The 27,186-nt window shown below is 43.4% G+C and overlaps 1 protein-coding gene across 1 annotated transcript; it reads right to left on the reverse strand.

Annotated features, from left to right (window-relative positions):
• Positions 1-434: 434 nt before the first annotated feature.
• LOC136624838 (small serum protein 2-like) lies at positions 435-11,105 on the reverse strand. The gene is made up of 4 exons (XM_066598771.1): positions 11,008-11,105; positions 5,387-5,495; positions 3,252-3,357; positions 435-787 (listed from the first exon to the last, which is right to left on the reverse strand). Exons 1-4 carry the CDS (start codon positions 11,026-11,028, stop codon positions 664-666), a joined length of 360 nt encoding a protein of 119 aa, XP_066454868.1. The 5' UTR covers positions 11,029-11,105; the 3' UTR covers positions 435-663.
• Positions 11,106-27,186: the final 16,081 nt, after the last annotated feature.

Raw genomic sequence — 27,186 nt, forward strand, 5'->3', positions numbered from 1 at the left:
TATATATTTTTTATTTTAACACTTTTCTGGATGAATTGCAGGGAAGGGCTTACTGTATATATTTAAGCCCTTCCCGACAATTCATCCCACACTCGCCCGCAGCGCATTGCTTTCAATGGAGCGGGCTGTATTGCCGGCTCCATTGAATGCAAAGCGCTGGACAGCTCTGGCCCGTTTCTAATGAAACGCGGCTAGGAGCAGATTTTCGGGCACTGGTCACGCGATTTGCGGATGCGCATCCGTCATGCGATCCGCAAATCGCGCGAAAAAACGCCCGTCTGACTAAGGCCTCAGAAAGGTCTTTCTTCTTCCCCATATCGCATGTGACTTGCTTAATAATGCGGAACATTCTTTCTGAGTAACTTTAACCGAGAGCACCTGGCAATCCAATTAACAAACCTGTCTGAGATTGATTCCACACATCCAAAAGGAGATGAAAAATAAAACAAACACTGTATTTTAAAAACTGAAACCTAAATGCTCATTTTACTGAAATTCTATCAATGTTTAACTTTCATAATAATTTTTAACAAAGTGTAAAAAAATTGCAATACACATATACAGTACCAATGACATTACATACGGAATATACAACTGGCCAAATTACAACGGCTTCTGTGCTCCTTTCAGTTCTTTTTCCATGACATGTCACGTGATAACGGGTCACATCATAGCTCCGCTTTCACATAGTTCAGTAGGGTTATCTCTTTTCCTGATAGTGTATGTGCAAGAAGTTTGGTTTAGAACAGCTTTACAATCCGTCCTATTTACGAATGGTTTCACTACCCTATAGAGAAATACATTGTTAGTCATTTGAAGAGTAGAATTATAAGACATTGTTTTCCATGGGAGATATGTACATGACTTTCTGAACTACTTACAGATCTATGGGGGCTTCACAATTTTATGAAACCATGAGTAGATACGGTATGAAACATTCTAAAATATTTAGTAATTCCTCACAGTATTCAACATCTATACTTGCTGTAAGTGAATGAAAACATTGTTTACAGTCACACTAGAAACTTGTCCTGGTAATGTGATGCTAACAGGTACATTGTTTAAAGAAATTGTACCATAATTGAAAGTTAGAAGATAACTTTCCATTTGGTGGGGGGTCCGACTGCTTAGAGCCCTATCAATCCCAAAAATGGGACTTTGGTGCTTCATGAGATGAGAACAATGGCGGATGTATATGTGCACTGCTACTTCATTCACTGCTGGAGAAAGCCGAATTCAAGCATTCGGCTATGCCCCGTGGTCCTGTTAAAATGAATGGAACAGTGGGACACGTATCACCGCCACTGCCCTTAATTTAGGGTGTGCCAGAGCTCCGTTTTTGGAATTCGCATGGTCCCTGTAGACTCCCACCGATCTAAATTTTATCCTTTTTGGATAAAAGATAACTTTTAATCCTGCCACAATCCTTGTTTTGGAGAAATTTCAAACCTTATTCGGGTGTATGGGACCAATTTTTCAGCCACAGAAATTTCTGCAACAATTTGCCACTCTCTCTTCTAACAAGCAACGCAATTGTGTCAATTGGACTTCATTAGGACATGTGGAAAAGAAGTTTAAAATGTTTGGACTGGGATACGTTTGGGTGCTGTAACCCCAACTGTGTTGAAAGCAACAGTAGACGGTGCTTTGCAGTATTACAAGCGAAACGTTTGGTACCGTGTTAGCCAAAAAAATTGTTGCTCTCCGTAACGTAAATAAAGTCTTGTAGATATGATACCTTTAATGGCTAACAAAAAGAAATTATGTTACATAGTGAGCTTTCAGAACTGCATATGTAGCTTCATCAGGCACGGTAAACTGTCTCAAAAGCTTGCTGTTTAACATCCTTTCTTTTTGTTAAACATTAAATCTAAAAAAAGCCATTAAAGGGGTTTTCCAGGAAGCGGCTGCCAGGATGCATTGGGGTCGGAGTGGAAGCACTGCTCCGACCCCTGTGTAGTGGCCGGCACTCATAATTGCAAGTGCAGCTCTCATTGGAATTCATGGGAGCTGCGTCTGCAATTACAAGTGCAGTTCCCGTTGATTGCAGTGAGAGCTGTACTTGCAATTACAAGTGCTAGCCGCTACACAGGGGTCGGAGCAGTGCCTCTGCTCCGGATAACCTCTTTAAAAGGTATCATATATACAAGATTGTTTTGTTTCTTTGATAGCAAAAAAACAAAAAGAAAAGTATACCATGTGGTGTGTGATTTAAAAAAAAAATGAAGTCAATTTAAAAATTAAAAAATAGAACAGTACATTTATTGGCCGCTGAATGAAAACCTGGTCCTTCCTTCCAGCCTAAGGGCCCATTTATACGGAACGATGATCGCTCAATATTCGCTCAAAGGTCAGTTTGAGTGACATTTTTGAGCAATCTCTTTACATAAACTCTTAAGTAGCTAATTAGCTACTTAAGAGTTTATTAGCATGTAAATGAAGACAGAGTGGGATACCACTAATAGCTCCAAGAACAGCAGGAGCGCTGTTATATGCAAACAGTTGCATTGTTCTCTGAGCTGTCAGTGGGATACCAGCTAAAAGAATACTATCAGTGCTATCTCGCTGAGAACCTGGCGTGCAGCACTGATAAGACTGAATGAATAGTGCACGAAAAATGAACAATGGCCGTGCGTTTCGAAGCAACGATTATCGCTCAAAAAATGGCTTTTGAGGAAATTTTGAGCTATAATTGTGTCTAAATGGGCCTTAAATCTAGGTTGAGAGAATATGAAGGGTCATGTATAGAGATGAGCGAGCATACTCACTAGGGACAATTACTCGATTGAGCATTGTCCTTAGCGAGTATCTCCCTGCTCGGAAGAAAAGGTTCGGCTGCCGGCGCGGGTGAGAGGTGAGTTGCGGCAGTGAGCAGGGGGGAGCAGGGGGAGAGAGGGGGAGAGAGATTTCCCCTCCGTTCCTCCCTGCTCTCCCCCGCCGCTCCCCGCCCGCCGACGGCAGCCGAATCTTTTCTTCCGAGCAGGCAGGTACTCGCTAAGGGCAGAGCTCGATCGAGTAATTGTCCTTAGCAAGTATGCCCGCTCATCTCTAGTCATGTATGAAAGTTTTTGATAGAGTGCATATAAATTTTGCTGTTATGTACAGCCTACTAGTAAGACTGACATGGATAACAAATCATATTATAGCAGGATATATTCCTCATATAATCTGAGACTTCATTGTGCATCTAGTACACAGCTAAATCCAGTCTGTAGCTACTTTTTAAATCTATTATACTTCTGAAGAATTACCTGTCGCAGCAACTCATCTCAGCATCTAAATCACAAGTACATTTAATGCAGTGGTCATTAAACCATGTTGAGTTTAGTTCTCTTTTGATGTCCCCATCCATGCACCCTATAATAAAGCAAGTAGATTTAGTGCAATGTTTTTACCAGTTATGTCCTAAAAGAAAACTGTACTCGAAGTTACCCTGACACATTGAATGCAATCCAATCTGCAAACACGAATTATGTAGAGCAGCAGGAGCTGAGCAGATTGATATATAGTTTTGTGAGAAAATATTTAGTATAAACTGTAATTTATTTGATTTCCTGTTCTTTATGAGCTTAGCGGTCCAGTGGGTGGTCCTATTAGTGATTGACAGTCATAACTTTCAATCAATGATTAGGACCACCCATTGGACCCCTAAGCCCAGAACGATCAGGGATTTAGATAAATAACAAGTTATATATACAACTATATAACCTGCTAAGCTTCCTTTAGGCCTCTCTCACACAGACGTTTTTTACCATGATTAGCGGTATAACGCTCCCATTGTTTTCAATGAAGCCTCTCAGACAGCTGCTCGAGTGGAGTCTGTTCTATTTTTTATGTTTAGCGTACCTCGTCAGTTCCCCATTGTCTTCTCAGATTTTGCAAGGAATATAATTTTTGGCTCTGTTTATTGCTTAACCGTTAACTGCACATTTTTGGGCTGCAGCTGACCCACTTTATTGGAAATCCTCAAAGGTTTACTAGTGTATAGAAATAAAAAGGAAGCTGGTGGCTGAGACCAAGTTTTACATTATTATATGTAGATGTATAATGGAAGCTATTTGGAGGACTAGTCTCAAAGTGCCCACACACTTTAGACAAAAGTTGGTTGAACTTGCTGCTTTTGGCAGGATCAGCTATCTCATGTGGGGGAGTCCTGAAGGCAAATGTTGGGGAAACTGCCTACATAGCAGTTGTGCAGCTTATTCAGCCATCAGTGCCAAAGCCTTTTAATTAGAGTGTATTACTGGATTCCACTTTCCCTTGATGCATTATTGGGCTTATGTCCAAAGACAGGTGAGTTTGTCAGTGTGGGGTCCCATCTACATAAGGTCACCTTGACATGGGATCAGATATTTTGATCAAAATGTGCACTAAGACCTTTGCATTGTTATGCTGTTAGTAAGTATAGGAGTTTGAAAACTTTAATTCAGATATTAAATGTATACATAAGTGCTATTGCCATGTGTTTTTGCTTGTACTGTATTTGTTGTAGCTGTCATGTACATGCACGTTTAATTTATTTGTAGGAAGTGCTGGCTGAATTTGGGGAAAGAAGGATAAGGTGTATCAGATTGCAACATGCCCAATCCTTTGTTTCTGTGTCAGAGTACAGATCCACCGTGCCACAATCTGATGTGGCTTGGGGCTATTCCTGCAGGCAGCAATTGGGGTCACCTGATGTTCACTCTTTAAGACCACCAATCAGGATCTACTCTTTGCTGTAGGGCCCCCCAGGACTTTACCCCAGAAGTAGTCTGTTTTGTGGCAGCTTACACAAACTTGTCAGGGTAACTGTATTGTGGAACTAAAGGAGCAAGCAAAGACATGGTCATGAAATAGACCTGAGGTCAGGACAGATGCAATTATTGTGTAATAATATTACAGGCCAAAGGTTAGGACTGGTAGGCAGAGAGTGATCCAGAAACAAGCAGAGGGCAGGAACAGAGAAGGGTGAAAAGCTGAGTAGAAAAGGCACAGGTCAAAACGGGAGTCATTCGGAATAAATGAATTACTTTACATACCAAACTGGACTAATTTCTCTGGTGGGGAAGAATGCTCTAAATAACCAGAGACCTATTCAGATTGGCCAGGGATTGAAAATCTTCTGGCCCTTTAAGAGGGGTGGGGGTGTCACATCGACATACACTATGGGCACCTAGAAACTGATAGCTGATGTGATGTGGCATTTGCTGCAAAGAACATGGAGAACACAGTGGCTGTGACAGACGGCTGGAGGAAGTAGAGGACATTGTTGGCCATGACCAGCTGCCATACAGTAAGTTTATTCCCCTCTCTCTATCGAAAATATATATATGTTTGGACATATTGAAAAAACCTAAACAAAAACTGATTGTGTGAATGCAGCCTTAATCTCTCTGATACTTACCATCAGGTTTTTCTCCTAGACTTGAAAGTCTTGCTTCTCTCTCCATACAAGCTCCATTGCACAAGGAAACAAGGAAAAAAAAAGCCAGTAGAGAAGCCACCAAACTGCCCTGAAAAATAAGTAAAAGAGTGCAAGACCTTGAAGACTGCTAAATCACAGACCCTTCATGTTCACTTCAGTGTAATATGCAACAATTGACTTAAACAATAGCTTTCTGAGGGCTCTTTTACATGCAACGATTATCGCTCAAAATTCGTTTAAACGTCCGAAAATGAGCGATAATAGTTACATGTAAATGCGGGCAGTTGTGCACTTTACTTATCGTTTAGTGCTGTTTTTTAGCCGACATAAAAATAATCATCAGGCCGTTCAAATTTCGCTCCATTTGAATAGAAATCGTTCAGTATTCTGAGCGGCTTGAGGAGCGACTTGCTTTGCATACACAATGATTATATTGTTTACTCTGCAGGGAGAAGACAATGGAACCCTGCTGGCCAGATAATCCCTTGCATAAACACAGAAGAAGACAATGGAATCTTGCCAGCTAGATAATCCCTCGCATAAACACACATGAGAAGACAATGGAATCCTGCCTGCCAGATAATCCCTCGCATAAACACCCGGGAGAAGACAATAGAATCCTGCCAGCCAGATAATCCCTGGCATGAACACATGCCCACCTGAGCAAACAACTAGCTCTTCTTCTTCAAAGTTTGGAATGGAAGCTGCCCGTGCAATTTTTCTGCACAAAATAGAACATGCTACGATTCTCCCCGCCAGCGGAAAATCACAGTTGATTTCCGCTCGTGGGCAGGGAAGAATCTTTTAACATAGGATGCCTATGGACAAACATTGCTGTGGAATTCGCGGCGCGGGTCTGGCCGTGAATCCAGTAGCAATAATCTTTCTGTGGGCGTTTGGCCTCAGGATATTGCAGCTGAGCTACATTGAAGTGAATGGGGATGAGATGCAGTATCCCACATTACCTGTAGATAGACGTGGTGCTATTTTGGGAAGAAAAATGGCACCAGTTTACAAACTTGCCACTAGAACAGAAACAATTGGCTAGTTCTTATTCTCTGTAGCTCTCTCATCAGCTTTGCTGTATGCAGTGGATCAGGAAAAGGAAAGTCATCTCCTTCTGATTGTGAAGTGGGCGAGCTAATGACAGCTCTACCTCACAGCCACAGGTGTAGATAAGGCAGAATAGCCGCACAACACATTATAATCCGGAAAAAGATTCTGTGTTTATCTCCCCCGTTATTTCCTGTCTATACCCCATGACTTTGTGTATACAATAATAATCTATGACACTTCTTAAACTGTTGATCCCTGTTGATTGCAGTTGCCATAAAGCCTCCTGCACACGGGCGTATTAGCATTACGGAGTCCTTGGAGGGTGTACACAGAAACCACGCTGTGCTGGCTATGCATACAATGTAAACAGAAAGTGTGTATTTATTATATGGCCATTACAGGGAAGTTTTTAAAAATAAAACATAATTAGCTACAATACATTTTTGTAAAGAATAAATACTTAAGGGCTCTTTCCCATGAGCGCAAAAACGTCAATGGCATTTTTACGTTTTCATGCCTGCTCCGTATAAACGCTTGAATGGGCGTTCTTCAGCGATCACGGACAGTGTTTTCTCGTCCATTCAAACGACAGCGAGCATATTTTTTAGCGAAAAAATATGCCGCACCCTGGAAAACCCATGTTCTGCCAAATCCTCATGCCTTCTAGTGCCTATATAGAGGCACCTGTAGGCTCTTCGCAGCGTTGCACACTGCAAAAATGCCTCCCCCTACCTTCTCTTTCCCTGCTCCCATAGAAGTCTTTTGGATCCGCCGGCGTATATTGGCCAAAACATAGTTCCAGAACTATGTTTTGGCTGAGGGTATATGCGCCGGCCGCGTATATGTTCTATTTTTTGCTCTGCCGGCATATTTATTCGCCGTATATTTGCCCCTGTGAATGCCTGCATTGGAAACCAATGCTTCACATTGCTACCGCATATGCGCCTGGGTGTGAAAACACGGCGTATATGCGCTTGTGGGAATAAAGCCTAAGGGAGATCTATTAATGCTCACATTTTTGTTAGGTTAAACTTAGAATAAGCAGTCTCCAAATGTGCAAATTTATCACTTTTTTTCCATAGAAAAAGACGGAACAGCAGACCAATGGAATCAATGTTTGAAGTGATTTCATCATTTCTAAATAAAACCACAAGTGTACAGACTTTTCATGCAAGGTTTTGGGTGTAGGAACTAGAGATGAGCGAACGTACTCGTTTAGGGCTATTTCGCAATCGAGCATCGTTTTTTTTCGAGTACCTGGCTACTCGGGTGAAAAGATTCGGGGGGCAGGGGCGGCGTGGTGGAGCGGGGGGTAGCAGTGGGGAAAAGGGGTATAGCTCTCTCACTCTCCCCCACCCCCTCCCCTCTGCAACCCCCCGCTCACCCCCAGCGCCCCTTGAATCTTTTCACCTGAGTAGGCAGTTACTCGAAAAAAGCGATGCTTGATTGCGAAATAGCCCTAAACGAGTACGTTCGCTCATCACTAGTAGGAACCCTTCGTCAAGTACACAGGATGTATACAGAAATACTTCAGAGGGGTCAGTGATCCGGGGATTATTCCAGGTGCCAGATTACAGTTGGGATGGAATTTTTTACCCCTAAATCGGGAAAATTGGCTTCTACCTCAATGGCCTTTTTTGCCTTCCTCTGGATCGACATTGTGGGGGTTGGTAATAGGCTGAACTGGCTGGACATATGTCTTTTTTTGGGCCATATATAGTATATTACTATGTTACTTATCCAGGTGCAAAGGAGATCTTTCCAGCTTTGCAGAAGGGTATCTATGTGGAGAATGCTTGTTGCAGTACTAAAATAACTAAAGGGAATTCGTTTAGGACAAATTAGCCTAACAATGCATTTATTCATTAGTGGCGATTAAAAAAATGCCACGACTGAATTAACACAATCAGTAAAATTATTCAGTCAACTAAAGGCCCATTTACACGGGACGTATGCTGCTACACAGGAGCGAGTATCGTTGGCTCGCATAAACGATGGACGATGAGCTGAACGATAAGCATTCAGTGTAAATAGCAGCCATTCAGTACTAAACGACCGCTTTGTTAAGTGAATGGAGAGAGGCGGGGAAGAGCAAAGAGAGAAATCTTCTCTTGCCGTCCTGGGCCCCCTGCTGGCCGCACTATGAGAGAACCAGCTATACTTGTTCCTGTGCAACAGTACGGGAGTGAGGACACACAAGGACGTGTGTCGGGCATCATTTTCGTTCCGTGTAAATGGGCCTTAACTGGTTCTGCGACAATCACATGGTAAATCAGTGGCATAAGTGATTTTTCTAACATTAGACCAGTATGTAACTCACAAAAGAAATTCAAATGAATTATAATGCAACACACAATGCCATTGTCTCTACAATAACAGACAACATGATGCAAGGTGGTGGGTGATCCGCAGACTACAGCAGCTATGTCATATACAAATGTAGAATGATTGTGTTTTACTCCACCTTTCTGCATACACCACCTTTTTATTGTTTTTCCCCCTTTGCTCCCCCTCAACTTCCTCCTAGTTTTATGCTTTTAGCTTTACTTATGTATTGATTATATAGTATGTCTGTCTTTATTTCTCAGCCTGAAGAAGGGTTCCTATGCACGAAACGTTGCATGTAAAGTCTGTACATCAGTGGTTTTATTTGGATACAATGAAATCAGTTCAGGCGTTGACTCCATCGGTGTGCTGTTTTATCTACACCAGATTGCAGTTGGCAAAGATTTTTTGTTGCACAGACAGCGAAATGATGTGCCAAATTCATTAAAAGGTAAGTACCAGTTAATAAATTTAATGGCTTTCACTCCAGTCTACCGGATTAAGATTGATGTATGACATGGCGGTCTAGGTAAATTACCTGCAGTAGTTCATTTTATATGATCAATTTGGTATTTTTAGATACATTTTTCCATAGTTTTTTTGGATACTTATTAAAAGTGTTATTCTATACTCATATACATTCAAATGGAGGTACATTGAAGCTGCATAGATATTTTTGAGGCTGTCATGGATATTTCTTTTTTCTACTGCTCATTAACCCTTTCCAATCCAATTTGTATCCTGGTTTTCCTAGGGGGCTTACTCTTTTTCTGCTGTTATACAACGGCGCTATATGCTGGCTAAAGCCAGTACTGCATGAGGTGACACATTGGATAGGCTCCGACAGCAGAGAGGCTGGCAATATACAGTAAGAGAACCCCAACGGGCGTCTTCCAACATCGGAGCTGTACAGCCTTAAATCATAATGTCTTTAGACGTCAGGCAGTGGATTGGAAAGGCTTAAGGACCAGTGTTGTGTTTTAGTCCAAAAAAGACCAGACACGTTTTAGGGATTTTACCCATGTGGTGGATTTACAGCGCTATTTTTTTCCCTTCAGCTACCAAAATTAATTTAGCTGTGTTTTTTTCCATGACATATAGGGCTATTTTTTCATATCTTATTTTTCACAGATTTTTTTTTTAATTCTATATAGTAAAAAGCTACAATTTTTTTTAATTCATAGTTTTTTTAAAAATTTATATATTTACACTAAAATAAAGTAAGTTTAGGATATATAATTTGTATCATTTTGGATTACAGAGCACATATGGTGATGGTTTAGGTTGGAGTCGGCGGTGGTTAGATTATATATATATATATATATATATATATATATATATTTATTTAAATTTTTTTAAAATTTATTTATTAATGTAATTCTGTAATTTTTTTAAAGCTATTTTTGAAACCATTTTTTAAAAATCCATGTCTCCCATGACATTATATCAGACGTTTGGGGGTCATTCACATTAGGTTTTTTTATTTATTTATATATTTTATTTCACACTTTTCCTCTGTAGCTGGGGCATCAATAGAAAAATCCTCTATAAACATCCCCTATAGTAACAGTAATCACTAACAGAGCTGATGTGTGTCTGCTAGGACTCTGTAACTCTACTTGGGCAGGGGGTATGCGTCAGTCACTTGATCGCCGGGTTAAATAGCGGAAATGACACTTCCGCTTTCTCTATTCACTAGAAGGCAAGAGAGAAGGCAGAAGCAATTAAAAACTACTGCAGCCTTCTCATCTGTGTCCAAGGCTGTGACTAACAGCCAAGGACCTGATCTGCTCTTGCTACATTGCAGGAGCAGGAAGGAGCTTTAGTCCCACTCCATATTTTTACCATTGGTTGGGATTAAAGCCTAGAAACAAACACTGTAAATTTACAGCGCTTGGTCCTTATCTGGGTAAGGAGTACATATAATAGATTTGGAAGCAGAATCATCCTAAAAGGAAATGCCATTCAAGTGGGTGACTTCCTATATGCAACCTGAAATTTGCCATCCCACCAACAATATTTTGAAGCTTTGTGGTTAGTTATATAAAAGTTTTCAGTATGCAAAGACAACGTAAAAAAAGCACAATCACTAATCATCTGCACTGTAAGCAACACTTATAGCTTGACCCAGTTTCCCAAATACACTATGTACATTCAGTTACAAAGTATCACACTACTTTAACATAAAAAGGAGAGAAAATCTAAATTACAATACTTACAACTGCAGATTTCAGATACATGGCTGAAAGACGCAACAAGTGCAATACACGAGGGAAGTGTCTATTCTTGAGTTAAGCAAGCTGAATGAGTAAGTGGAGTATTTATAATGATATCATGAGCAACGACTTAAAGGAGTGGCTTTAGGACACATGCTTGTGACACTCCTACCATTCTTGTAGTAAGGTGATAATTTGCGTATTACTCATCAATGAAAGCTATTTTTAACAGGTCATGTTTTATTTAATTGTATGTTGAAGAACAGTCAAAACGATCTACAACAAGTTTCAGACATTTTACAGAAATAAACACTCATTGACGAAAAAAATGCACTAATTAAAAGTTGTTGGAATCGAATGACGCTGTTATGTGTAAATGTAATGACAATGTATGTAAGTGATTAGAGGAAAGGATACGTTTATTGTAGGAAAACTGAACAGCTCGAATAAGGCTCTAGTACCCTGTTGAGCCACCTCTAGCCTGAATACATTATGAGATAGGTCAGGCATGGAGGCATACAGGCTCCATATGGTGTCCTGCAGCACATTTGCCCAAAGATGTTGCAACTGGACCTCTAGATCCTGCACACTCCTAGGCTGCTAAAGTTGGTGTCACAACAGGTCTTATAAATGCTCCATCAGTGATAAATCTGCTGATGAGGCAGGCCAAAGAAGTACAGCAACATGGCCGGGGCATTCCTGGGAAACCTTTGCTATGTGTGAGTAAACATGAAAAATGCCATTGGAACCCCTGCCATGAGAGGCAACAAGTGGCCACAGAATTTCCTGCACATATTGCTGAGTTTTTAGTGTCTCTCATATCACTACTAGAGGTAACTGACTGTCGTATGTGATGGCTCCCTAGATACTCACACTAGCTCTTGGGGTGGTGTGTCACTCTATAGCAAAGGCAAGATTAAAGCGCTACCAAGAGGCTTTCATTTCCAAACACGACTGTTGTTAACTTCCAAGTAGAACCTGGAATTGTCACTAAAAACTGTACAGTTCCAGTCCGTAGCAGTCTAGGTTTCTCATTTATGACAGCACTGCAAATAAAGGCAACAGTGTTGAGGTCTTACTAGCAGAACACATAATTGGAAAATTTCCAAATTTCCTTCAGCTAAATGTTTGGACATGGTCCAGACCACTGCTGTAGCTACAGGAGATGCGGTTGCACCTGGGCCCAGGAGCCTTAGTGGGCCCATAAGGACTCTCTTCTCCATATAGGAATCCCATTACTATGAATAAAGCATTAGAGTTGGCGGCCCTGTTACAGATTTTGCATTTGGGCTCAAGAGCTTCAAGTTATGCCTCTGGGACTCCAGGCAGAGACAGGATTCTGTAATTAAAGTGCTACGTGTCTGGATGGTGGACAGCATAGAATCATAGAATGGTAGAGTTGGAAGGGACTTCCAGGATCATCTGGTAAATCTGTTGGATCTGCTTGTGCTTGTTGTCAGATCTAACGATCCTGTCTACTCATAGGATTGTCTGGAGCCTTCTCGCAATGTGTGCATGCCCTCATGTAACCACTGCTCTCAACACTTCCTAACAGATTGGTCAGAATGACCTAAGTGGCAGGCAATTCGTCAAAATGACCATCCTGCTTCTCTTTCTCCAATTATGTGCCCCCTCTCAAAGTCCGTTAATTATTCAAAATGGCTTTGAATGTATTATAAAGGTAAGTCTAGTGGTCATCGATCTCTCAACAAGACGTAGGCTACACAAAAGTAGCCTCTGAGAGTCTTTTTATAAAGCAATGGGGAAAACATTTTTACAGCCTCTAGTAGCAAGACCCCATGTCTAATCAGACCACAACTAATCATTTACATAACTCCCTGAGACATAATTGCAGGCGGAGTTTTGCAGCAATTCAACATTTCTATCTGGGTGCTTTACTTTTTTCGTCATTGAGTGTACATTGATAGTCTATCCTTAGGAAAGTTCATCAATCTGTGATTAGTGGGGTCTGAGTTTTTAAAGAAGGGAAAGGTGGCGTTTTATGTTTTCTGAAATGCGTTGAGCCACCAACCAAATAAAGTGGATGCCATAGGGGCTAGCTAGTTTGGGCTGTACTGCTTCTACCCCTTGGCTAGTTCTTCTATACCTTTAACCTATGGTGCTACTGCTTGGATTTGTACTATATATAAGTAGTATCTGGTAAGGTCCCACCAGTTGTGGGCTGGCAGCCAGCATGATATATTTTAAAACTTTGTTTATACAGCAAAGTTGAAGCCATGTAAAAAATTTTTTTAAAAGACACCAAAGCCCAACCACCGAAAAGAAATGTAAAAAAATGTATTAGAATTTTGTATTGCACAGATCCATGAAATGACACCCATCGACTACTGGGCCCATCTGTACTTTTCTTTTGTGTTTCCCAATTTATATAAAGACATACAGAAGTTTTTATTCCTGTGATTCTATGGAGTCCATAAGAAGTAAAAGTTCAATATTCAGGTGTTGGTGTAATTGATAGTTATGTAACACTGTATTGCAGGAGGACCCCTGTGATCTAAGCCAGGGGTCCCCAACCGCCGGGCCGCGGCCCGGGGCCGGGCCGTTGGGTGCTTAGCGCCGGTCCGCGGCACCGCCGGGAACTTTTACTCTAAACACAAGGCCCGCGGGCCGAATCCGGCCCGCTGCCTTGTGCTATGTGGCCCGCGGCGTGCCGACGCCGCTGACCACCGAAGCGATTACCAGTGAGGGCGCCGCAGCTCCCCGCTGGTAATCGCGCTGATGCCGGCGCACACTGACGTCTGTGCAGCCAGGATACTCTTCCCCGAGTCCCCTGCTCATTAGTTCCGCAGGAGAGGACTCGGGGAGGAAGTGTTCCGGGCTGACGTCAGGGCAAGCAGACAGAGAGCGACAGCAGGGAGGAGGTAAGTATATGGGTTGGGGGGCTACTTATTACAGGGGAAGGGGCTGCCAATTACTGGGAGGGCTGGTTATTACTGGGGGCTACTTATTACAGGGGAAGGGGCTGCCTATTACTGGGGGGCTGGTTATTACTGGGGGGTACTTATTACAGGGGAAGGGGCTGCCTATTACTGGGGGGCTGGTTATTACTGGGGGGTGGGGGCTACTTATTACAGGGGAAGGGGCTGCCTATTACTGGGGGGGCTACTTACTACTGGGGGACCTGCTTATTACAGGGGGGACCTGCTTATTACTGGGGAGGGGGGAGGGGGTGTGCTTATTACTGGGGGGAGGGCTACTTATTACAGGGGAAGGGGCTGCTTATTACTGGGGGGGGGCTGGTTATTACTGGGGGGGGGGGCTACTTATTACAGGGGAAGGGGCTGCCTATTACTGGGGGGCTGCCTATTACTGGGGGGGGACCTGCTTATTACTGGAGGGGTTGCTTACTGGGGGGGCTGCTTATTACTGGGGGGGGGCTACTTATTACAGGGGAAGGGGCTGCCTATTACTGGGGGGGGGGCCTGCTTATTACTGGGGGGGGGGTGTTCTTATTACAGGGGAATGGGGTTGCTTATTACTGTGGGGGCTGGTTATTACTGGGGGGGGACCTGCGTATTACTGGGGGGGATTGCTTACTGGGGGGGGCTGCTTATTACTGGGGTGGGGACTACTTATTACAGGGGAAGGGGCTGCCTATTACTGGGGAGGCTGCCTATTACTTGGGGGGGGCGCTGCCTATTACTTGGGGGGGGCGCTGCCTATTACTGGGGGTGGGGCGCTGCCTATTACTGGGGGGGGGGGGACCTGCTTATTACTGGGGGGGGGGGGGACCTGCTTATTACTGGGAGGGGACCTGCTTATTACTGGGGGGGGGGGACCTGCTTATTACAGGGGGAGGGGCTGCTAATTACTGAGAGGTGGGGGCTGTCTATTACTGAGGGATGGGGGCTGTCTATTACTGGGGGGGGGGGGGGGAGATAAATTATATGCTGCCCTATGTGTGTTCTGGGGGGGGGGGGGATTATACACTACCCTATGTGTGTACTGCCAGGACATTCTAATGTCATAACTAAATAAGAATGCACTAAACTCCAACCCCCTTCATAACCCCGCCCCCTATAACCAAAGCCCCACCCATGTCCCGCCCAACCCTGCCGGGCCTTGTAAAAATGGTCTTGCTTGAAGCCGGTCCCTGGTGCCAAAAAGGTTGGGGACCACTGATCTAAGCAATGTAACCACTAATCTGAAAGGGCTTTTGAAACCAGACAACCCCTTTAATATGGACTTTTCCGCTGGACACAGACAAGCATTCTATTTGATGCATGTTTATAGGTTATATAAATGTCCTATATGTTTATTATGACTGGTTGCTAGTCTGAGTCATATAATGTAATACTATTTACATAAACAATCTGTTGTAATATTCATTTTGCAAAGTCGACCGAGAGCGACTAATAGAGTTCCACACTTGTGGAACTGGTCTTGAGGAACAATAAATGGCCATGTAGCAACATGTAATTGTAGATAAAATAGAAGAGTTATCCAGTTGGAAACCCTAATCCTTTGTATGCAAATTAGAATGAGAAGATTATAGAATGAAACTCGAATAATGAAAGCAAGAGGGAATAGTTGTGTATCTCATTTTGAAATAGAAGCCGAAATCCAACATGATACCAGGGACATAGGAAATGAAGATTTATTCAATGTTGACATTAATGAGTCTAGGAGACATAAAGGTTCTCAAATCCGAACTGACTTGTGACATCACAACAGATTCTTAAATACTAGATAGGCAGACTTATTAGAAGCTAATGCTTATTGGTTCATCTTATCTCTTATACTAGTTACATGTACAGAAAGTAGTGGTAGGCAGAGCTAAGGGGGGCAGCAGGGGGATCATCGCTGCATCCCAACATCCAGTTTACACTTTAGATATGTACATACCGGGGGAGGAATACAGAATCAGCACCTGATCAAGCTCCTGGTACAACAGTGCCCCATTGTCTTGATGACCACTTACATCACACAGCAAAACTTTACATTCTTTAGGAAAGGAGATTGCATTCCCATGTTCATAGTTAGGGAACTGAAAGATTGTGAAGTTAGTATACAGTAGCTATATTTCATTTGTTAGATACTTATAATTACGTTTATACTTATGTGTAACAGAACAATATATGTTTAATATGCTTCAGCCTGAAGGCTGGTAACACAGAAATAATAGCTTATAAGTCCCCATACCACTATTTCATCTAACGTTTTTAGCTGCTTGATAGACATGAGGATAACCTCTTAGTGACCACCAATATGCCTTTTAACAGCGGTCACTAATAGGCTTTAAACCTCCACGTACATATTTTTAAGGTGGTGGTTTAGTGGAGTACTGACAGCCAGGCTCCAACTCTAACTGCCACCAATGGAGAAACCTTAGATCTTGGCAGCTGAATTCCTTACATGCCACTGACAATAGCAACTGTGGCATGTAAGCAGCTAATGGGGGAGGGGCTCTTTCTGTCACCAATCTGAACCCAGCAGTGCGATCACAAAGTACCAATGGGTTCACATGACAACCAGAAGCCTGCCAAAGGGCTCCATGTCTGCCATGAAACTCAACCTTTTAGACACATCTCTTGCAGAGTCTAACAGGCTGCTGTCAAAGGCTTAGTAGAATGCACCACGTAAGTCATGCAATGTACTATCTTAGCAACCGAACAATAACAATTTCAGGTCTCCTTCAGGGGCTAAAAAGTAGCATCACAAAAAGTTAAATAAAGTTTAATTAAAAAAAAAAGATTCAGCAAAAAATACATATTTTTCCCACAAAAACACGTGTTTTTTTTTTTTAACAAGTTTTAAATGGATAAAAAACAAAAAAGAATTGGAAAGAGCAACACATCAGTAGCAGCATTGTGGTTGGATGTTTTGGCCCTTTACATAACATATGTGGCGCTTCTGTTGTTCTCGCCTTCGAGATGGCTTTGTTGTCTATGTTTCCTGGTTCCATCGCTAGGGTGAAGAAGGGTCTGTTACGACTTTTTGTCCAGGCCATTAGGCAGAACAACCCTAGATTGTTAAGATCCAATCTTTCCCCCAAAAAAGTTCAATGGGTGGAGGCAATCAACACCCTGGTGCGTTATGAAGCAAATCAACACGAGTGTGGAGCAGCATTCAGGGATATTCTCAGACAAAAATCTTTATTGTGCCCAGAACATAACTGACAACGTTTCGACCACATAAAACAGTGGTCTTTGTCAAATCCATACAACATCACTTCCTTATAAGTACACCAAATCCACCCCCAAAGCCAATGGGGACATACGATACACATAACATTCAACATACGATACACATAACATTCAACATACCACTAAGCCAGCAATGAACCAGCCATAATGATTGGTGGAACCAGGAGAGGGATACAGGTGTGATAGCATAACTTACTAATTGCATTCCACAATGGCACATCATACTGCCTAATGTCAGCGTTCAAGGGACCCCAGGGCACATGCGTGGGATTTACCTCACCTCCCGCGATGTTTCCCTCTGTTGCGTAACTAAAGGATCCCTTCCATATGTGCTGTTGCTCAAGCGCATGCGCGGGTTACTCACCCGAGCATGAGACTTTCCATAACTTTCGTGATCCTCACATATGTCGCGCCAGCGTTATGAAGAGATGAGAGCTGAAGAGGACTTAGATCTTAATGTATTCTATGCAGTGTGGCAGCCCTGGTTAGGTTTTAGATCATCTTCCAGATTGGAGCAGTGGCTGTCCTCAGGGCCGGTCACAGCGTAATAACAGCTATTCTTGGACTTGCTCTGGGACCCCTCGGATTTTCCTGGAAAATTACCAATGGCAGTGTAGGCTTCCCACATCCCTACTCAGCAGGGTTGAGGCCTAAATGTCCCTCCCCAACTTACCCTTCCCCTAACCTAAGCTCAACAGTTTTATTTTACATATTCCCATTATGTTGATTGACTTATTTGAAAATGTTTGACAGGGGTGTATGCCTTGGAGGTCTTTCAAGGTCCATAGGCAGAAGATATATGCCGTTAAATCTAATTTTCTGATATGTAATTTTTCAAAGCTGTACAGCTATATATTAGTGTCACTTATGTTATCACTAGAGAAGAGCGAGCGTACTCGATAAGGCAAACTACTCGAGCGAGGAGTGCCTTATGCGAGTACCTGCCCGCTAGTCTCAAAAGATTCGGGTGCCGGCGGGGGAGAGCAGTGAGTTGCAGGAGTGAGCAGGGAGAAGCGGGGGGGGGGGGGGGGAGCGACAGAGAGATCTCCCCCCCCCCCGTTCCTCCCCGCTCTCCCTTGCTGCTCCCCGCCCCCTCCCGAATCTTCAGAGACGAGCGGGCAGGTACTCGCATAAGACACTACTCGCTCAAGTAGTTTGCCTTAGCGAGTAAGCTCGCTCACCTCTAGTTATCACCTATATCCTAATAAAATCTTTCTGAATGAAAAAGCAACGGATAATAGGTCGTAATGAACCACACAATGAAAATATTTTGTTATTTATTTTGGATGGTGAACGCTGTAAAAATAGTTTTAAACAGGTAATGCCGGAATTGCTATTTTTCTTTTGCTTGCCTCCCAGCAACTGATGTGCAAAACAATCCAAAAGTCACATGTTCTTTAAAATAGTAGAAGTAAAAACTACAAATCTTCCTGCAAAAAACAAGCCCTCACATAGCTCAGTTGCCTGAAAAATAAAAATGTTATGGATCTTGGAATGCGGTGTGGCAGGTTCTACTATTTTTATTTAAAAAATGTTTTTATTGTGCTAAAGTAGTAAAAGATTTTAAATAATCTATATAAACTTGGTGTTCCAGTAATCGTGTTAATCCAGAAAATAAAGTTATCGTGTTATTTTTACCGAGTAGATAATGCTGTAAAAACAAAACCCCCAAAACAATGAAGGAATTTTGAAAGTGTACCCCCCAGCCACCACCCCACCCCGTGGAAAAAAAATGTAATAAAAGTTATAGAACACATTATATGTACTCCAGAGTGGTGCCATTAGAATATACTACTCGTTCAAAAAAAAAAGGCTCTCACATGGTTATATCAACAAGTTATGGCTTTAGCAATGTGATGATAAAAATCTCTTGGTCCTTCAGGCAGAAAATAGGCCAGTCACGAAATTAGGTCAACATTGCATTCTCAAGAATGTAAAGACAAATAAGCAGTGATATGACATTTAGTCCAATTTTGACTTGATCAAATCCATTAGGTAGACATAAAAGTTATCATTTGTTGGCAATACATCCCCTCTGCTAAATAAAGCATGTGCTGCCGACAATAAAAACGAAGGGGAACATGAACGACTATAAGTTGTGAACAATTATTTGTGGTACCATTCATTTCCCGATAATTACCTGGTGTAAAATGTCCTTAAACAAGTCCTGATCGACCTGCTACATCGTTGATCAGTACTCGTTATTAGCAATTAAATCTGCTCTTATAAAAGGACACTAAGGGACATTTTCAAATGGGATGAAATTGTCAGTAGGAGGGAGCACATATTTGGATTTTGTCAGTTACTGTAGATTCTATTGTGTTTTTAATCGCCCGATACGTTCTACGGAACATCTTGTGGAATTTGATAGGTGCAGAATTCAAGCCCTATAGGGATAACATTGTGATGCAAAAATGTCCACACGGACTAATTCTGTCCCGTGTGAAAGGTCCCTAAAGTAGGCCCCATTCCTTTAGTATTTCCCGACTATTTAACTCTGACCTCAAGACTTGTTTGAGCAACAACTTTCCTATGCTGCTCAAAATGTAGATATGAAATTAATTGTTTGCTGTTTTTGGATTTAACCTGGACTGCTTTTAACGAGTCACCAAAACACTAGGGTTTTATTCTTAAGTAATTCACTAATTACCCTAAAATATAACTTTTAGTAATAAATAAAATACGCCTCATAAAACATGTGAGGTTTGATTGCCTTTATCCGTGCTACCACATATGTCATTTATTCCTGTCTAGTGATTTGAAATATTGGGAATCATATATGATACAATTGGTTTGACTGGATTGGAAATACGCCCTCAGACTAGAGACAGTAGATAGACCAGCAGTTTAAATAGAGACTGGTCTCTCCTACTGATATTTTGTGTGTTGTTTGTCCAAGATTTAGTGGCCTCCTTAGGCTTATTTTATTCATTAAATAGTAATCAGTGGATGACTGCTTTTTAAGAGCTTAAAGGAGTTGTCCGCCGGCGAAACTGATTTTTTTTTTCCCCAATGAATGCCCTGTAGTGGAGAAGCATCACACATTACAGCTTTAACCATGAAAAACGATATTTTGCTCACCTTTTTATTCCTTTTCTTACCTTATAAAGTTTGCCTGAAGGATTTTTCAAAGATGGCGCCGCTGGGTAGTTCCCATGATGCACTGCTGCCTCTCTCCTCAGTGCGCGCTCCCGATGACACCGGCCACATGACTGGAGGACTGGCATGCACGCTTCACTGCTTTGAATGGAGCCAGCAGCCGGCTGGCCCCATTCAAAGTAATGAGAGAGCAGGGAGAGCAGTGCGATCTGCTCCTACAGCTCTGACAGCAGTAGCAGGAGATTCCTTCATCTCCCCGGCATGTCCCCTCATCACTGGACACTGCAGTGTCACAGCCTCCAGTGATGAGGGGACATGCTGGGGAAGATGAAATAATCTACTGCTACACCTGTCAGAGCTGTAGGAGCAGATCCTGATCTCTAGCAGCACTTTCAATAGCTGACGATCGTCGGCTATTGAAAGTGAAAGTAGCACCAAGCATGCCCTACACACACATACACATGCCCCCCCCCCTTCTCCCCCGGACTTCTGACTGCCCGGCCGACACCAGCAGCACACACACCCTCCCCCCCCCCCCCCCCTTCTGCGAGACCCCGGCCGTCCACTTACCCCCCCGGGACTCCTGACAGCCCGGTCACCACCAGCAGCACACACACACACCCCTCCCCCTCCGCCTCCCCCCCTGCGAGAGCCCGGCCGTCCACTTACCTTACAGATGCCAGCAGCCGCGCACCCCCTGGGAGAGGTTCCCAGCAGCTGAAGTTCTACTGCACATGCGCAGTAGAGAGCAGAAGTGAGAAGCGCGTCCCCGACGTCCCGTCAAGACCTGGAGCCGGCCCGACAAGAAAAGAAGATTTCTTGTCGTAACCAGGGACGACCGAGGAGCAACACAGGGGGGGGCACCCCTACAGGTAAGTCAATAACTTCTGTTTGCCTCATTTACCATGCACAATGTATATTACAAAGTGCATGGAAATGGGCAAACAGAAGTAATGAGATCTAATGTTTATGGCCGGACAACCCCTTTAAACAAACAAACGCGTTTGTGCATGTTTTTCTGCGTGTGAAACTCACACTTGCAAAACGTGACAAAGTGAACCCATTGATTTCAATAGGCTTGTTCTCATGAGTGCGTGTTGCGCCGAAAGCTGACATAGAAGTCTATGGCAGGTTAGAAAAGGCAAGGGGAAGGGTGTGACCCACAGTATAACCCTAGTTCATGCACAAAAGTTCTCCTTTACGGCAGAGCGTGTTTGAGCATATGTTCTTCTGTCAAAGCCCTAACTTCATATTTTGAGTACTGTCTACCCCAAACCATAACTGTGTGCACATACTGACTGAATTCTGCCTGCCCTGACCTTGGAGATGAGCAATCAAATTTCTACTTTATAATTTTGGACTTCACAATGGCAAGACATCAGCAGTTAACAGAGACTACTGGAAGAACGCAGTGTGGGTTTTCCTTGACTTCCTGAAAATACAAACTCTCTAAGGCCCAAATGTCCATGGGAAAAATTAGTACATCCGCGCGGGTCTCCCGCACGTGTGATCTGCGCCCATAGGGAATCATTGGACACCCACAGGAAATGAAATACCTGCGGATGTCATTTTTCCCTGACGCACAGATCACACGCGCAGGAAAACACCCGCAACATGCTCCTTTTTGTGCGGTTTTACTGCAGGGACGGCTCCTGCAGCTTCCATTGAAGCCTATGGAAGCTGTCCGTTCCTGCGGCATACCCACAGCTGTTATTGTGCTGTACCGCGAGAAAGCAGGAGTTTAAAAAGGAAAAAGAAACTGTGCAAGACGCATGCGCGGCCAATTGCAGCTATTGCCCGCGGGTGTCAGCTGTAATAAAGAGCTGATGCCCACATTGTATAAAGAGAGGTCGCCCCGCAGCCTCTCCTCATACATACCCTGACGCTCGGGGACGTAAATGTACGTCCTGGAGCGGGAAGGGGTTAATCATGCAGCAAAAATGACACAATACATTTTTCCTGGGGATCGGTATGATTACAACAATACTAACATTTTTATATTTCTTTAGGTTTTTCCACTTTACCGCAATAAAACGCTCAAAGTTCTGTAACATTTTTTTTTTCCATGGACGGAGCTCTGTGAGGGCTTACTTTTTGCGAGATGAGCTATAGTTTTTATTGGTACCATTTTGGGGTACATATGTCTTTATTGATCACTTTTATTGCATTTTTTGCAAGCATAATTTAAAAAAAGCATTTTGCCTCAATATTTTAGGTCTTTTTTTTATCGCTTTTTGCCGTTCAGGATCTAAAGCATGTACAATTTATTGTACGTGTCATTACGGATACAACAATACCAAATATGTGAGATTTTAATTTAAAAAATTATGCTAATATGGAAAAAAAAAAAAAAAGTTTTGCTTTTTTTTACATTATTTTTATATATATTTCTTTACACTTTTTATGTCCCTGTAGGGGACTTGTACAATAGCAGCTTTGATCGCTATGAAAAAGCATTGCAGGAGTTCTGTCCTGCAATGTCTTATCGTTTGTATTAGCAATCATAGGCAATGCAGGACTGTAGCTGGGAGTCCAATGATGTCACCTTGAACCTTTTACATGCCGCAATCTACATGGATCGCGGCAGAAAAGGGGTTAACAGCGGAGGGGCTGTCCCAATGCAACCCCGCTTTTATAGAAGGAGGCTGGCTATCAGTGACAGTCGGCTCCTGTTGCCGGATAGCACAGGATCTCTTCTGATCTTGTGCTATCCGCATGACGTAAGGGTACATCCTGTTGCATTAAGTACCTGCAGCCTGGACGTACCCCTAAGTCCTGTGGTGTTAAGGGGTTAATAGATTAACACATATTTTTTATATCTTTTTTCCATGTGAATGAACATGCAACAAGCACACCTCTTTGGAATCTCTTGTCATAGCTACGTGACACAATGTTCCTTGTAACGTTCAGAACAACTAATTGCATTGTGATTGTCCACCGCACCTATCATTTATCCATGGATACTTTTTATTGTATGCTTAGTGGATGCCCCAGGGTTTTACAAATGTAATGTAAAACAGGGGTCATGAACATGGGTAAGGATATCACATGTATTTCTGAACAACCACACACCCTTCAAATTTCCATCACTTATATTAGTTCATTTTCACAATTGCTGCCCTGAAGCTGGAAAGATATCTGAAAGTGTATGGTTCTCACTCAAAGTAGTGAGGCAATACAGTAGTGTCAAAAGCATCATCTGGCAGTATAAAGTATTGATGCTACAGTATAGTAGCAGCATTTTGAGATTACTCCTATAGACAATGGCTGCACCTACTTCAGCACATGCAGAGCGCAGAGTTATCAGTAACAAATAATACCTATATCTTGCCGACAGAAGTACAATGTGTTAAGGGCGGTGCCTTGAAAGATGATGTTGATATCTTAATAGATAAATACGAAGATAAAATGCACTTGCCTGGCGTGTGTGGCTCAACCTAGAAAAGGGTTGGCCACCACACCTTGGGTCCAAGTGGGCAACACAACAGGAAGTGGTATGAAAGACTCTCTGTCCAAGGGATATCCGAAGGGGAGAGCAGGTGCAAGGAAAATCCTGAGATGCCAAAGGGTCTCAGACAAATATCAAGAAACAAGAATAAGTAAAAAACTCCTGCACTCAGAGGTCTAACCCATTAAAAGAAAAGGATCATTTGATGCCAAATCTTTTTTACCACTCGATATAGTTCCCAACATCATCTCATAAAATTTTTTTTAAAATAAACATTGGTGTGTTTTAAAAGAAGACCTGTTTTTACAGGATGGGATCCCTAAAATACTGAAGGTTATTTTTAGCAAAAACCATAATCTGAAAAAAATCTTAGCCCCCACACTTCCCTAATAAAACTCCATCCTTTAGGCCGGATAGTTTTTCTTTAGGTGCCCCTTGGAGGGCACACAAATGAGGCATTAAAAATTGCAAATGCTGTGGTAATATACAACACGGTAGGAAAGAGATATGTTTAAATAGGGGAAGAAAATTCTACATCAAACAATTCCTCAACTGCGGGTCCTTCTATATAATATATCTGATTGAGTGTCCGTGTGGTCTCCAATATATAGGAACTACCACTACAACTTCAAGGATCAGAGCGAATTAACACCGCTCAAATATCACATATTTGCTACACACCGTGTCCAGACATTTTTTCAACCACCACAATAAAGACGCCACCAAGATGTGCATTACTCGACTGCAAAAATATCACAGGGATAGTTCTCACCCCTTAAATCCAAGGAGATGTAACAGATTTTTTGTTTAACTACTCCCAAACTCAATAGTCTGAACGATTTAGATAATTTGAGTAAAATTTATAACAAATGAGGTGAATGGCCTGAAGCATTTAAACAAGACATACTCTTTCAGAGCTCCAGTTCGGGATAATTTGCAACATGAGTTTTCATAAAAAGCTTAACTGAGCTCCACCTAGACACACTCGGTCCTATTTTCAAAAATGGTGCCCTGATTTGTCAGCCACCTAGTATACCTGTTTTAACTACAGGACACTTTAACTTCACAACCCGTAGATCTGGTATACTAGCTGTAAGGATGGGATTCGACCTTTTTGTCAAAAAGGGGCACAGTGGAGGGGGGCATGGCCTGGCCGATGGAGAGCTAAGACGTGCTGTGCTGGCGCTCCGTCTTCCCCACGGCTTTTAACCAGAAAATAGAGGCATCCAACCACCAAATCACACTCCAGACCTAGTAATGGGTAAGAAGAAGAGAGGCACCAACCTCAGCAGGACCAGGGAGGAAAATTCCATTCCCCTGGGCCGCTACATCACCACCAGCGGAGACTGCCACATACAGCGGGGAGAAGGCGGGAAGTTGCCCCCTGCAGAGCCGACAGAGGAGAAGAGGGGGAGGAGGCACCAGTCAGAGGAGTCTGAAGAATCGGACCCCGGGGACAGCTCCCTGACCAGAGACCACAGCACCGCATCCCTGGTACACCCAACACCCACACTCGAGCTGACAGGAAGGCCACGAGAATGAGACAAGATGGCGCTGGAGGAGTGCGTGCGGTCAAACCAGAAAGCCGGGTCCCAGGAAGGTCTCCATACCCCGACCCCAGAGAGCGCCGCCCCCCCCCCCCGCCGCAAGGGACATATTACTCACTACCCCTAGGGAGGTCAGGCTTAAAATCAGAGGCTTCACACTAAGAGCAGGGGGGAATGAGGAGGCAATTCAAAAGCCATACCCACCCCAGGAGCCCACATATGAAGGGGAAGAGGAGTGGGCAGCCTCCCCCGGACCCTTGCCCATGCTTCGGGGAGGCGGAGGGAGAGAGGAAAATAATGGCCCCCAAGCTACCGATAAGAGGTCTCTGAGATATATCGACCCCCCCCCCCTGCGCGCTTTCACACCCACAAGAAGCGAACAGAAAAATAAGGGGACGCCGCAAGCATCCAAACCCTGCATGGGAGATAACGGGAACAAACAGCTTGCCCACATTCCCGAACAATACCTTCCCAGGGACCGCAGAGGCCAGACAAACGTCACACAACTACGACCCATGTCCAGACTGAGAACAGGAAATCCAACCAACCTATTGAGACCGCCACAGATAGTTGGGACTGGAAAGAACACCTCAGATCTATCCCCACTAGAGGGGACTTCGACAACCTCTTTGCTCAATTCGCTTCATCACAAAAATCCGCGCTGGAATCCTTACAGAAAGAAATCCAACAGATGGGCCATCGCCTAAGGGAACCAGAAGAAACACAAGAACAAGTGTTCCAACACATAAATGAATATCACGATATCTTATGCGAGCACGCTAACCAAATTACAGAACTCGCTACCCACATAGATGACATTGAGAATCGCCACAGGCGAAAAAATCTGAGAATACGGGGCTTAAGCAAAAAGATAGAAAACAAACACCTAGAGGCCTGGGCACATAAATGCTTCGGAGACCTTTTGAATAGACCCCCGATCGATTTGATCGAGATAGACAGAATTCATAGGGCCCTGGGTCCTAGATCTACGGATCCACTTCTATAAAGAGAAAGAGGAGATTTTGCGCCAGATCAGATCTAAAGGTCCAATAAAATTCCGAGATAGAAATCTACTGATACTACCAGATCTTTCCAGAAGGACTTTACAACCGCGCCGAGCACTCCGCCCACTATTATCAATCCTGAAAGAACGAGGTATCCCCTACTGCTGGGGGTACCCATTCCAACTGGTGGCCGGCGTGGGGAACGAGACTGTCACCTTTAGATCTCTGGGAGATCTCCCCAAATTCCTCACAGTTCTAAAACTACCAATGGTCTCGCTCCCGGACTGGCAGAGAACAAGCACTCCAACAATCACTCCCCCCAGGGGACAGTGGCAAACAGCGAACTCTAACCGCAGACGACTTAAAGGGGTTGTCCCGCGGCAGCAAGTTGGTCTATACACTTCTGTATGGCCATATTAATGCACTTTGTAATGTACATTGTGCATTAATTATGAGCCATATAGAAGTTATAAAAAGTTTTTCACTTACCTGCTCCGTTGCTAGCGTCCTCGTCTCCATGGTTGCCGTCTAATTTTCGCCGTCTAATGGCCAAATTAGACGCGCTTGCGCAGTCCGGGTCTTCTCTTCTCAATGGGGCTCCGTGTAGCTCCGTGTAGCTCCGCCCCGTCACGTGCCGATTCCAGCCAATCAGGAGGCTGGAATCGGCAATGGACCGCACAGAAGAGCTGCGGTCCACGGAGGAAGAAGATCCCGGCGGCCATCTTCAACCGGTAAGTATAGAAGTCACCGGAGCGCGGGGATTCAGGTAAGCGCTGTGCTGTTTTTTTTTTAAGTCCCTGCATCGGGGTTGTCTCCGAACGGGGGGGGGGGGTTAAAAAAAAAAAACCCGTTTCGGCGCGGGACAACCCCTTTAATAAAAACGACAGAGCTTACTCATCGATGGAACATACCCCCTG

The sequence above is a fragment of the Eleutherodactylus coqui genome, chromosome 4 (assembly GCF_035609145.1).
Source record: "Eleutherodactylus coqui strain aEleCoq1 chromosome 4, aEleCoq1.hap1, whole genome shotgun sequence".
Taxonomy (NCBI): Eukaryota; Metazoa; Chordata; class Amphibia; order Anura; family Eleutherodactylidae; genus Eleutherodactylus; species Eleutherodactylus coqui.

Coding starts and splice junctions, on each gene's coding strand:
- LOC136624838 (XM_066598771.1), bottom strand. CDS start 11,028: ATGTATCTGAAATCTGCAGTT. Junction 5,496..11,007: donor TGTATCTGAAATCTGCAGTT/GTAAGTATTGTA, acceptor CTTATTTTTCAG/GGCAGTTTGGTGGCTTCTCT. Junction 788..3,251: donor GAGATGAGTTGCTGCGACAG/GTAATTCTTCAG, acceptor ATTTCTCTATAG/GGTAGTGAAACCATTCGTAA.